The sequence below is a fragment of the Salmo trutta genome, chromosome 2, assembly GCF_901001165.1.
Source record: "Salmo trutta chromosome 2, fSalTru1.1, whole genome shotgun sequence".
NCBI lineage: Eukaryota > Metazoa > Chordata > Actinopteri > Salmoniformes > Salmonidae > Salmo > Salmo trutta.
In genome coordinates, this window is record NC_042958.1 from 44,882,576 (window position 1) to 44,894,708 (window position 12,133).

Sequence of the window (12,133 nt, forward strand, 5' to 3'; positions counted from 1 at the left end):
CTCTCTCTCTCATATATCTCTCTCTCTCTTATCTCTCTCTTATCTCTCATCTCTCTCATCTCTCTCTCCCTGCCTCTTCCTAATGCTTTCATTCTCTTCCTCTCTCTTCATCTTCTAATGTTCTCTGTCTTCGTCTCTTTCTCCAGGTGAAGCCCTACAATGCTATACCTGCATGGGTTCTAGTGATGAAGACTGCAATCGCCAAGGCTCAAAAACCTGTCCAAGCTACTCTGACGCCTGCGCTGTAGTAAGAGGACATGGAAGTGAGTTAAACAGTGAGTGTGTAATCTACAACTCTGGTACCCTGCAAACCTTGACCCGTTTTGTAGTTTACATGGGTCAAATGTAATGGGTTCATATCCTGCATGTTACGTGTGTGTGTGTGTGTGTGTGTGTGTGTGTGTGTGTGTGTGTGTGTGTGTGTGTGTGTGTGTGTGTGTGTGTGTGTGTGTGTGTGTGTGTGTGTGTGTGTGTGTGTGTGTGTGTGTGTGTGTGTGGTTGTGTTTGTGCACATGCTTGTGTCTTGAGTGTGTCTGAGGACATGACAGACTGTTCTGTCTGGACCCCCAGCCCAGACCCAGCAGGGAGTTGGGGGGAGTCCCAGCGGGGACATGAGGAGATAACAGAGACTTACATTCAGGGTCTTAATTAGGATGATTATATGTTTGTTGATGTCGTTGCAACATTTTGGTATCCGTCCCGAAATTACCAGTTTCCTCAGAAATCCAGGTTGAAGGATTCCTGGAATCAGGAAAGAATGAGCAGGAAATCCTGTATGAGAAACTGGATCTCTGGAAAACTTGGGAATTTGGGGAAAGTTTTATGAATTTTGCAAACCTAGTTCAGAAATAATGAAATCAAACTTGGTCCAGATCTGTGTGTCTCTAGTCTGGTCCCAGTTCAGTTTGTGTCTGGTCTGGTCCCAGATCTGTGTGTCTCTGGTCAGGTCCCAGATATATATGTCTCTGGTCTGGTCCCAGATCTGTGTGTCTCTCTGGTCTGGTCGCAGATCTGTTTGTATCTGGTCTGGTCTCAGATCCATGTGTCTCTCTGGTCTGGTCCCAGATATGTGTCTCTCTGGTCTGGTCCCAGATCTGTTTGTCTCTGGTCTGGTCCCAGATTCGTGTGTCTCTCTGGTCTGGTCCCAGATATGTGTGTCTCTGATCTGGTCCCAGATCCATGTGTCTCTCTGGTCTGGTCCCAGATATGTGTCTCTCTGGTCTGGTCCCAGATATGTGTCTCTCTGGTCTGGTCCCAGATCTGTTTGTCTCTGGTCTGGTCCCAGATCCATGTGTCTCTCTGGTCTGGTCCCAGATATGTGTCTCTCTGGTCTGGTCCCAGATATGTGTCTCTCTGGTCTGGTCCCAGATCTGTTTGTCTCTGGTCTGGTCCCAGATCCATGTGTCTCTCTGGTCTGGTCCCAGATATGTGTGTCTCTGGTCTGGTCCCAGATCTGTCCATACAGTTGCTTGAGAAAGTATTCACCCCCTTTGGCATTTTTCCTATTTTGTTACCTTACAACCTGGAATTAAAATAGATCTTTTGGGGGGGGGTTGTATCATTTGATTTACACAACATGCCTACCACTTTGAAGATGCAACATCTTTTTTACTGTGAAACAAACAAGAAATAAGACAAAAAACAGAACTTGAGCGCGCATAACTATTCCCCCCTGCAAGTCTCTTGGGGTATGTTTCTATAAGCTTGGCACATCTAGCCACTTGGATTTTGCCCATTCTTCAGGGAAAAGCTGCTGCAGCTCCTTCAATTTGGATGGGTTCTACTGGAGTCATACCACAGATTCTTAATTGGATTGAGGTCTGGGCTTTGAATAGGTCATTCCAAGACATTTAAATGTTTCTCCTTAAACCACTCAAGTGTTGCTTTAGCAGTATGCTTAGGGTCCTTGTCCTGCTGGAAGGTGAACCTCGTTCCCAGTCTCAAATCTCTGGATGACTGAAACAGGTTTCCCTCAAGAATTTCCCTGTATTTAGCGCCATCCATCATTCCCTCAATTCTGACCAGTTTCCCAGTCCCTGCCGATGAAAAACATGACGATGCTGCCACCACCATGCTTCACTGTGGAGATGGTGTTCTCGGGGTGATGGGAGGTGTTGGGTTTGCACCAGACATAGCGTTGTCCTTGATGGCCAAAAAGCTAAATTTTAGCCCCATCTGACCAGTACCTTCTTCCATATGTTTGGGGAGTCTCCCACATGCCTTTTGGCGAACACCAAACGTGTTTGCTTATTTTTTTCTTTAAGCAATGGCTTTTCTCTGGCCGCTCTTCCGTAAAGCCCAGCTCTGTGGAGTGTACGGCTTAAAGTGGTCCTATGGACAGATACTCCAATCTCCGCTGTGGAGCTTTGCAGCTCCATCAGGGTTATCTTTGGTCTCTTTGTTGCCTCTTTGATTAATGCCCTCCTTGCCTGGTCTGTGAGTTTTGGTGGGCGGCCCTCTCCTGGCAGGTTAGCTGTGGTGCCATATTCTTTCCATGTTTTAATAATGGATTTAATGGTGCTCCGTGGGATGTTCAAAGTTTATGATATTTTTTTATAACCCAACCCTGATCTGTACTTCTCCACAACTTTTTTGTCCCTGACCTGTTTGGAGAGCTCCTTGGTCTTCATGGTGCCGCTTGCTTGGTGGTGCCCCTTGCTTAGTCATGTTGCAGACTCTGGGGCCTTTCAGAACAGGTGTATATATACTGAGATCATGTGACAGATCATGTGACACTTAGATTGCACACAGGTGGACGTTTTTTAACTAATTATGTGACTTCTGAAGGTAATTGGTTGCCCCAGATCTTATTTAGAGGCTTCATAGCAACAACTTTTCCGATTTTTTTTTTCTTTCATTTCACTTCTGGGCAGCAGCTAATGGGGATCCCTAACAAATACAAATACAAAATACCTACAGGCATTACGTAAAATGTTACCCTGTGTATTAACAAAGGCATTTCAATGTTTCTCTCTCTTCTCCCTCTGCATTCTCTCGCCCCTGCTCCCTCTCCATTCATACTTTCTCTCTCTCTCTTTTCTCTCTGTAAATATTTCTCCTTCTCTCTCTGTTTCTCTCTCTCTGTGTATCTCTTTCTCTTTCTGTCTCTCTCTATCTCTTTCTGTTTCTCTCTCTCTTTCTTTGTTTCTCTCTGTATCTCTTTCTTTCTCTCTTTGTTTCTCTCTCTGTATCTCTTTCTCATTCTCTCTCTCTTTCTTTTTCTCTCTCTCTTTTTCTCTCTCTCTCTCTTTCTGTCTCTATCTCTCTTTCACTCTGTCTCATTCTCTCTCTCTCAGGCGGAGTGATGAAGTCCTGCTCCTACAAGTCTTTCTGTAGCCAGGCCAACAGTCAGGGTTACCGGTCACCAGGGGTCAGAGTTCACTGCTGTTTCTCTGATGACTGCAACGTGACAGGAAATGTATCCAAGCTGGAAGGAAGTCTCAGCTACCTGTTGCTCCTCCTTCCCCTGTTCCTCCACTGGATCTAAAACTAAACATGTAACCATAACCCAACACAAACCAACAGCAATGCCAACTACCCCACCTACCTTCCTTCCTTACCCTACTCTACCCGACTCTAACCCCAACTCTCCAAGCCTCAGCTACCATCCCCACTCTTGCTATGGCCGACTACGCCATCGAACTCTATCTAAAGTAACACACACTAAAATAACCATTGATATCACTATATATCCAACCCAGAACAACCCCAACACAGAACAAACCCAACCCAGAACAAACCCCAACCCAACCCAGAACCAACACAACCCAGAACAAACCCAACCCTGAACAAACCCTAACCAAGAACAAACCCAACCCAGAACAAACCCAGAACAAACCCAACCCAGAACAAACCCATCCCAGAACAACCCCGACCCAGAACAAACACAACCCAGAACAAACCCACCCAGAACAACTCCAACCCAAACCAACCTAACCTACAACAAACCCAAACCAACCTAACCTACAACAACCCAAACCAAACCAACCCAACCCAGAACAAACCCAACCCAAACCAACCTAACCTACAACAAACCCAAACAAAACCAACCTAACCTAAACCCAGTCATGCCAACTAACTACCCATACCTACTGTACCCGCCACTCCTAATCTAAGTATGGCCAACTATGTAATCTAAAGATCTGGACTGGTTCTAATCGGGTACTTCTAAGATGATTGGCTGGACGTTCAGGTGTTCTAGCCAATCACAGTCCATTTCACTATTTATCAGGTCTGAATGTATTTTGGAACTATAGGATTGAAGGAACTTAACCTGGTCCAATATCTGTTTGTGCTGTCTTGCCAAATCCCATGGCCATTGTCACAAGTTGGCAAGACATTCGTTTCGGAAATCCCAGACCTAGGGCAGATTCTCTTGGTTGTTCCAGAGAGTCCTATTCAGAGAGACATCTCTCCCAACAAATCAAGAGTTTGGGTTGGCGGAGTTGTGGGTGGGAATTGTGCTGTTTACGCTAGGGCAACAAGCGGATAAGTCAGTGACATAAGAAAGCTGGATATCCCAACTCTGTCCTTTCTTCTATGCCAAGCTGACATTGTATATGTACAGAGGTGTAAGCTGGAAGCATTGGTACTTTGTGGGAGGCAACCTGTCTTTCTAGAGAGACTAGTAAGGCAACTCAAACATATTTAGGTTCAGGCTACTAGACCAGCTGAAGCAGTTTTAAAATGGAGGCACTGAGGTTTTGCTGGGCACCGCGGATTTGCAGCTGCTGTTAGCCACTGTTAGTGTGCTTCAAGTGTGCAGAACTAAATATAAACTATAAAATATAAATGCAAGTTTCAAGGATTTTAGATGAGTTGAGGTAATCAGTCAATTGAAATAAATTATTTAGGCCCTAATCTATGGATTAGGGCCCACCCACTTGGATTTAGGCCTACCCACTTGGGAACCAGGCCCAGCCAATAAGAATTCGTTTTTCCCTCCCAAAAAGGGCTTTATTACAGACAGAAATACTCGACAGTTTCATCAGCTGCCCGGTTGGCTGGTCTCAGATAATCCCGCAGGTGAAGAAGCCGGAAGTCGAGGTCTTGGGTTGGTGTGGTTACATGTGGTCTGCAGTTATGAATCCGGTTGGACATACTTCCAAATTCTCGAGACCCGTAATCATCCACAATGGCAAAACAACAAGGCACAGGTACTCACACAACCAACGGACATTGTAACAATAATCGACAGGACAATGGGGAACAAAGGGCACACATATACAATTACTAATCAAATGGGAATAGGGACCATGTGTGCGTAATGACAGTTCCGGAGGGATCCGTGACAGCTACATGTTTTAAAGTGGCCTTTTATTGTCCCCAGCACAAGGTACACCTGTGTAATGATCATGCTGTTTAATTACTTTCTTGATATGCCACACCTGTCAGGTGGATAGATTATCTCGGCAAAGGAGAAATGCTCACTAACAGGGATGTAAACACATTTGTGCAGAAAATATGTTTTTTGTACGTATGGAACATTTCTGGGACACTTTACATGTTGCGTTTATATTTTTGTTCAGTATAGAAAGAAAATAGAAAAATAACATTTGCGAGACAAGGTGAAGAAAGGAGAGATGAGATGAGGGAAGGAGAGATAAGGTGAGGGAAGGAGAGATAAGGTGAGGGAAGGAGAGAGAAGGTGAGGGAAGGAGAGAGAAGGTGAGGGAAGGAGAGATAAAGTGATGGAAGGAGAGATAAGGTGAGGGAAGGAGAAAAGGGGAGATAAGGTGAGGGAAGGGGAGATAAGGTGAGGGAAGGAGAGATAAGGGAAGGAAATCTACACCTACCCCACTGGGCACGCACGGGTTTAATAAACATTGGTGCAACGTCATTTGTCAACCTATTTTGATGTGGAATCAACGTGGACAACACATTTGGATTCACAAAAAGTAATCAACCAGCATTGTAACCATTGACATTTGGGTAAAATTTCAACTAGAATAGAATGACCTCTTAAACAGATCAGAGACCAGACTACAATCTTGCATCTTTAGAGCAAAGAGCTTCTTCAAAAAGAAACTCAACATTGCTCTTATGGTCTTAGCTGAAACAGACAATAAAAGGACAATCTACTCCTACTGTAATTTGTAACTCTATGCATTCTGTGTGTTCAACTCCTCCGTGAAAGAACCAATAGAGATGATGTAAACTAAAGAAAGCATTGTTCAACTTTTTTCTCCTCTGTAGTCAACTGTAAATAAATTCAATAAAATAGTATTTTTTTCCCTGTATTTCCATTGTGTGGGTCTTTGTTGTCAGTAATATATTAATATATGAAGAATATATAGTTATCTTTTTAAGAAACTAGAGCCTTAGGGTGGATCAGCCATTGAGATGTATTAGAATGATAAACATAAAAAAACCAGTTTTAACCTATGTGCTTTATTACATATTTACATGTATGGCATATTTATTACAGAGTTATTACAGAATCCTATAATACATATATAAACTAATTATTAAACATTTATAAATGACTTACAAACCATCGTATTATTTATTTTGATTCAAGCCACTATAGTATATCACACATTCTTATATAATCACATTTGGGAAGAAGTTTCCATCAAGTCAAGTGAGGTTTGTCATGTTATCCATAACCTAATGTAGCAGGTGTAAAATAAACACCTGAAACTATATCCCCTACAGAACTACCTGTTGGGGGAGGTTCTCTTCTGCACTGTTCAACCAATCCAGTAAATGTAGAGGAGGAGTTAAGATAGGGTTGCTTTGTTATTGTCCAAAAGCAGAAGTTGTGTCACAGGCTCTCTTTCCATTTCCCCTGACAACCAGAACATCCACAGGCTCTCTTTCCATTTCCCCTGAAAACAGGAACATCCACAGGCTCTCTTTCCATTTCCCCTGACAACAGGAACATCCACAGGCTCTCTTTCCATTTCCCCTGACAACAGGAACATCCACAGGCTCTCTTTCCATTTCCCCTGACAACCAGATCATCCACAGGCTCTCTTTCCATTTCCCCTGACAACCAGAACATGCACAGGCTATCTTTCCATTTCCCCTGACAACCAGAACATCCACAGGCTCTCTTTCCATTTCCCCTGACAACAGGAACATGCACAGGCTCTCTTTCCATTTCCCCTGACAACCAGAACATCCACAGGCTCTCTTTCCATTTCCCCTGACAACCAGAATATCCACAGGCTCTCTTTCCATTTCCCCTGACAACCAGAACATCCACAGGCTCTCTTTCCATTTCCCCTGACAACAGGAACATCCACAGGCTCTCATTCCATTTCCCCTGAAAACAGGAACATCCACAGGCTCTCTTTCCATTTCCCTTGTAAACTAGCACATCCGGTTGCTGGGGACTCAGCAGAGGCAGTGGCGACCCGTCATTCAGGGCAGGTGGGGCAGAGCCCAAAGTTTTTGCAAAACAAATAAAAATATATATATATATGTACACTACCGGTCAAAAGTTTTAGAACACCTACTCATTCAAGGGTTTTTCTTTATTTGTACTATTTTCTACATTGTAGAATAATAGTGACAACATCAAAACTATGAAATAACACATATGGAATCATGTAGTAGCCAAAAAAGTGTTAAACAAATCAAAATACATTTAATATTTGAGATTCTTCAAATATAAAAGAGTTACCTCTGCTGCAGAGGATAAGTTCATTACAGTTACCAGCCTCATAAATTGCAGCCCAAATAAATGCTTCACAGTGGTCAAGTAACAGACACATCTCAACATCAACTCTTCAGAGGAGACTGCGTAAATCAAGCCTTCATGGTTGAATTGCTGCAAAGAAACCACTACTAAAGGACACCAATAATAAGAAGAGAAATGCTTGGGACAAGAAACACGAGCAATGGACATTAGACCGGTGTGGTGAATGAATCAGAATTAGTTGGGTAACATAGATAATTAAGATGTTTTATTAGTATTGTGAGATACTTGTCATTAGAAAGTGTCCTTTGGACTCTGGTGTCTTTCAGTTGCACGTTTCCCTTAGCTGGGGCTCAGTCACTTGGGGCCCAGAGAGGGGAGAGGTCAGACTTGTCTTTTATATGTGAATGTGTCTTTACTTATTCTTAAACCATGTGAAGGGATGGCGTGATTAATGGGGAACCAATTATTTGTCTCCACAATGTCTGTGCGCAGGTCACTCCCCTCAGTGAGCTTGTCCAGGAGTGGGGTCAAGAGGGGGTTTGCTTGAGATGGGAGTATCTAGAGTTGGCAATTGATATACGCCATTGGATGAAATGGTGGTTTTGTTCTATGAAGTACCAGGGACGAGATTAGAACCTCGTCATTAGGGATCAAACTGAACGATAATTTATAGCGAATGCTATCTGGCTGTAGGTACTCCTCTCTAAAGTCTTTCTTTGTGAACCGTTCCTAAATGTCTGTGGTTTGTCATGTCAAAGGGGGGTGGATATTTGCTATAAAATATCTCAGTAGCCATTGTGTTGGGACCTTCCTTTTTCAATGGTTCATTCGAGAGAGTGCATTATTGAAGGTCAAGTGCTTTTGCAAAAGTATCTTAATTATTAAATATGTAGTTTAACTCAGACTGGTGTGTTTGTAACTCTCCTCATTTGGTAATGCAGAAATTAATGCCACCACACCGGTAGATATTTGTCCTTCGATCTGGAGTCCAAATCGGAGACTTTTGATTCCAACCGCTGTGTCTTTGTGAGACGCGGTATGGATGAACAGATGATCTCCGCATGTGTAGTTCCCACCGTGAAGCATGGATGAGGAGGTGTTATGGTGTGTGGGGTGCTTTTCTGGTGACACTGTCTGTGTTTATTTAGAATTCAAGGCACACTTAACCAGCATGGCTACCACAGCATTCTGCAGCGATACGCCATCACATCTGGTTTGGGCTTAGACCTTTGGGTCCTGCCATAGAGTTATATTACAAGTGCCCTTCCAAGAAGGCTCAAGGTCATTGGCCACAGATAAAATGACGTCAAATCACATATGTACTGTAGCTTTGATTGGACTGATCATGTCAACATCTTACTTTAGAAGTCTTAGCTAGCAGTCATCATCATGAATCAAGTCCACAATCTACTGGCAGATACTTTTTAATCCTTGTCATATGAAGAGAAATAACACATCTAACCCTGTACATGTGACTATTAAACACTGTCACCTGCAGTCACACCTCCAAACCTGTACATGTGACTAATAAACACTCTGAATCTGAATCCTACACACTGCTGCAACATGAACATACGCTTGGCACCTAAAACACCATAATATGTTCGGGACAAATGCACTCACGGGATAACTAACACATCCTAACTTGACTTTGTCGGGTAAAGACTGCATCAAAACGCAGTAGTTCAGACAGTGTCTTCTCTGTTTCACCACTCTCTCCCCCAGGTCGGCGTCGCATCAAATGGCGGGGGTTTGTTCAATTTCAGTTGATCCTCCTCAACATTTAACAACACCCCAGTTATCCATCCTTTCAACGGCGCCCTGCTCCGGAGAGCAAAGCAAGTCACAGGCCTTGCCCTGAGGAGCACCCGATCCATTCTCTCCAAAAATCTTACTCCCACTGGGCCAGAATCATCCTTGTCATCTTCTGGATAAGTCCCAAACTCAGCAGTCTTCACCGCACCTGGAACTGCAGTTAATTCATCCTCATTCCATTTCTGAGCTACCAGAGCAGGTTTTTAATATTTTTGTACTTGAAGCCAATATTCCTCACCACACTGCTTCCCTCTACACTCAGGTCCTTTCCTCGCCACACTGCTTCCCACTACACTCAAGTCCTTTCCTTCTTCCTCTTTCCGCCCCTTCATCCTCTGTAATAGCAAACTGTTCAAATGGTTCTTGTAACTTGAATGGCCCCGTCTGCAACAACACCTCATAACGTTTTTTTAACACTAGGAAATGTATATAGATCCAGCATTGTTATCCAATAACATCTCATACAGTATTTTTAACCATTATGCCAAGAGGTCCGTATCTCTTGACATGGTCAGGCAGTGTTGGGTTATGGACATTACAGTATTAGGTTCGGTTAGGGTAGGTTTGCTCCTAGCAGAACTCGGCTAGGCGAAGAGAACGTCTGTGCCTCGCATACTCCCTTAAAATAACTTTGGTTGAAAAATGTCCCTCTTGAGATGCCGTAGCAACAATATAAACTTCCTCAGAATAGTCCAAATTAATTTAAGAAGAATCAATAAATCTGTAATCAATTTTGAAGATTTTTTTGCCGAGTTCTTACATACGTTGCAAAATAAATTTAGAAATCTATATTATTCAATAATTGCACCCACACTGCTCGCGCGCGCCAACGAGCGTCTGCGTTGCCAAGGGCTAAAATAGAAGTCAGTTCTATTTGTAACGCAGATCGCGCTGCAAGTCCTGCCTCTCCCATCTCCTCATTGGTTTATAGAAGCAGGTACCCACGTGCCATCTCCTCATTGGTTATACCCACGTGGGTGACTGAAAGACGAATGAGGTCAGTGGTGGTAATGTACCTAATTTATGAAAGTTGCCAATCTCAATATAAAGTCAAGAGAAGAAAAACCCTGGAAGGAGGAGAGATGACTAGAAATGATTCGGTTTACCGTTTTATGTGTAGATTAATTGGTGGAGTAGAGGACCTTGTGCATTTCAGTTAAAATAACAACTCAATGTTTATATCCCAGGACAAATTAACTAGCAACAGCAAGCTAGCTAAATAAGATAAATTAGCTAGCAAGTGCAAGCTAGCTAGCTAAATTGCCATAAATGTTTAATGCTTTTCGACCTGTCCCCAAATTAATATAATTGGTTCAGAGTTTGTATTGATATTTTAACCTGCATGTCGTGATCGCGTTTGGTGTGGGGGGACAAAATACATTTATGCACGATGGCGCACGATGGCGCGGGTTGGGTTCCGTGTAAGTGGTGTATTTTTACATCTAACTAATTTCATCGAAGTATTTTTCAAGTGAAAAAAATGTGCATGAAAACTGATCGCCTCTCGTTGAATGACAACAAACACTTCATTGAAGAATCCCTACTGTTGACCAATCACCGTCGAAGCGGCGTAGGCTTCGGCTACCGAACTTTGACTAGCCTAAAAACAATTATATGTGTGCTCCAACAGCCAAAAAAAAAATGCCGAACACCAAAACGTCACAATTTTTGTGCACAATATACGTTATGCTGCACTTATACATCCCCCACACAAAGCTGGTGTGTGTGTGTGTGTGTATGTGTGTGTATGTGTGTGTGTGTGTGTGTGTGTGTGTGTGTGTGTGTGTGTGTGTGTGTGTGTGTGTGTGTGTGTGTGTGTGTGTGTGTGTGTATGTTCGTGTGCATGTGACGTGTGTGTGTGTACATGTTCTCAAGGGGAGATACATGCCATACTTTGAATGCCTGACAAGATGTTTTGAATGGCATGGACACATGTTATTAAACCATACATTAACATTATTCAACCTGATGTTGAGAGGAGTGGGCATTGGACAAACATCCGGCGGTGTATTCACTAGTGCATCAAAAAAAAACGTAGCAAAACATTTCTGCAATTGAAAACATTTTGCAAACGAAATGAGTTTCTATTGGATAAATACACCCTAGGTACTTGCAGAGTTTTTACATATCAGATGGAAAAACTGGACATACAGTAGGTTGTCCCCCTTATTAGACCTTGAGCACCTTAATGTGTCTACTCCTCATGGACCTGCCAACATCCAATAGCACCTGCGCTCCTTAGTGTGTCTACTCTACACGGACCTGACATCATCCAATAGCACCTGCCCTCTTTAATGTGTCTACTTTACACGGACCTGCCAACATCCAATACGCAACAATAGACTGAGTGGAAAGGTGATTTCGCACAGTCAAAGTCCCGCAATAAAAGCTACAATGCTAATATTTCTGTAAACTCTTCAGATTAGGTGTTCTGTGGGTGTCACTGAGTAGGCTGTTTCATGGAAGCACAATCAAATCAAATCAAATGTATTTATATAGCCCTTCTTACATCAGCTGATATCTCAAAGTGCTGTACAGAAACCCAGCCTAAAACCCCAAACAGCAAGCAATACAGGTGTAGAAGCACGGTGGCTAGGAAAAACTCCCTAGAAAGGCCAAAACCTAGGGAGAAACCTAGAGAGGAACTAGGCTATGAGGGGTGGCCAGTCC

At 43.1% G+C, this 12,133-nt stretch overlaps 1 protein-coding gene across 3 annotated transcripts in view; it reads left to right on the plus strand.

Annotated features, from left to right (window-relative positions):
* The window catches only part of ly6pge (lymphocyte antigen 6 family member pge), a 13,518-nt gene extending 9,769 nt beyond the window's left edge, over positions 1-3,749 (plus strand). For 2 of the 3 annotated variants that reach the window (XM_029690334.1, XM_029690342.1), the window contains 2 exons: positions 147-275; positions 3,297-3,749. In XM_029690334.1, coding sequence (XP_029546194.1) covers positions 147-275; positions 3,297-3,487 — 320 coding nt within the window. In that variant the 3' untranslated portion in view covers positions 3,488-3,749. The remainder of the gene's footprint in view (positions 1-146; positions 276-3,296) is intronic. The other variant, XM_029690350.1, reaches the window with a different exon arrangement.
* The last annotated feature ends 8,384 nt before the right edge of the window (positions 3,750-12,133 follow it).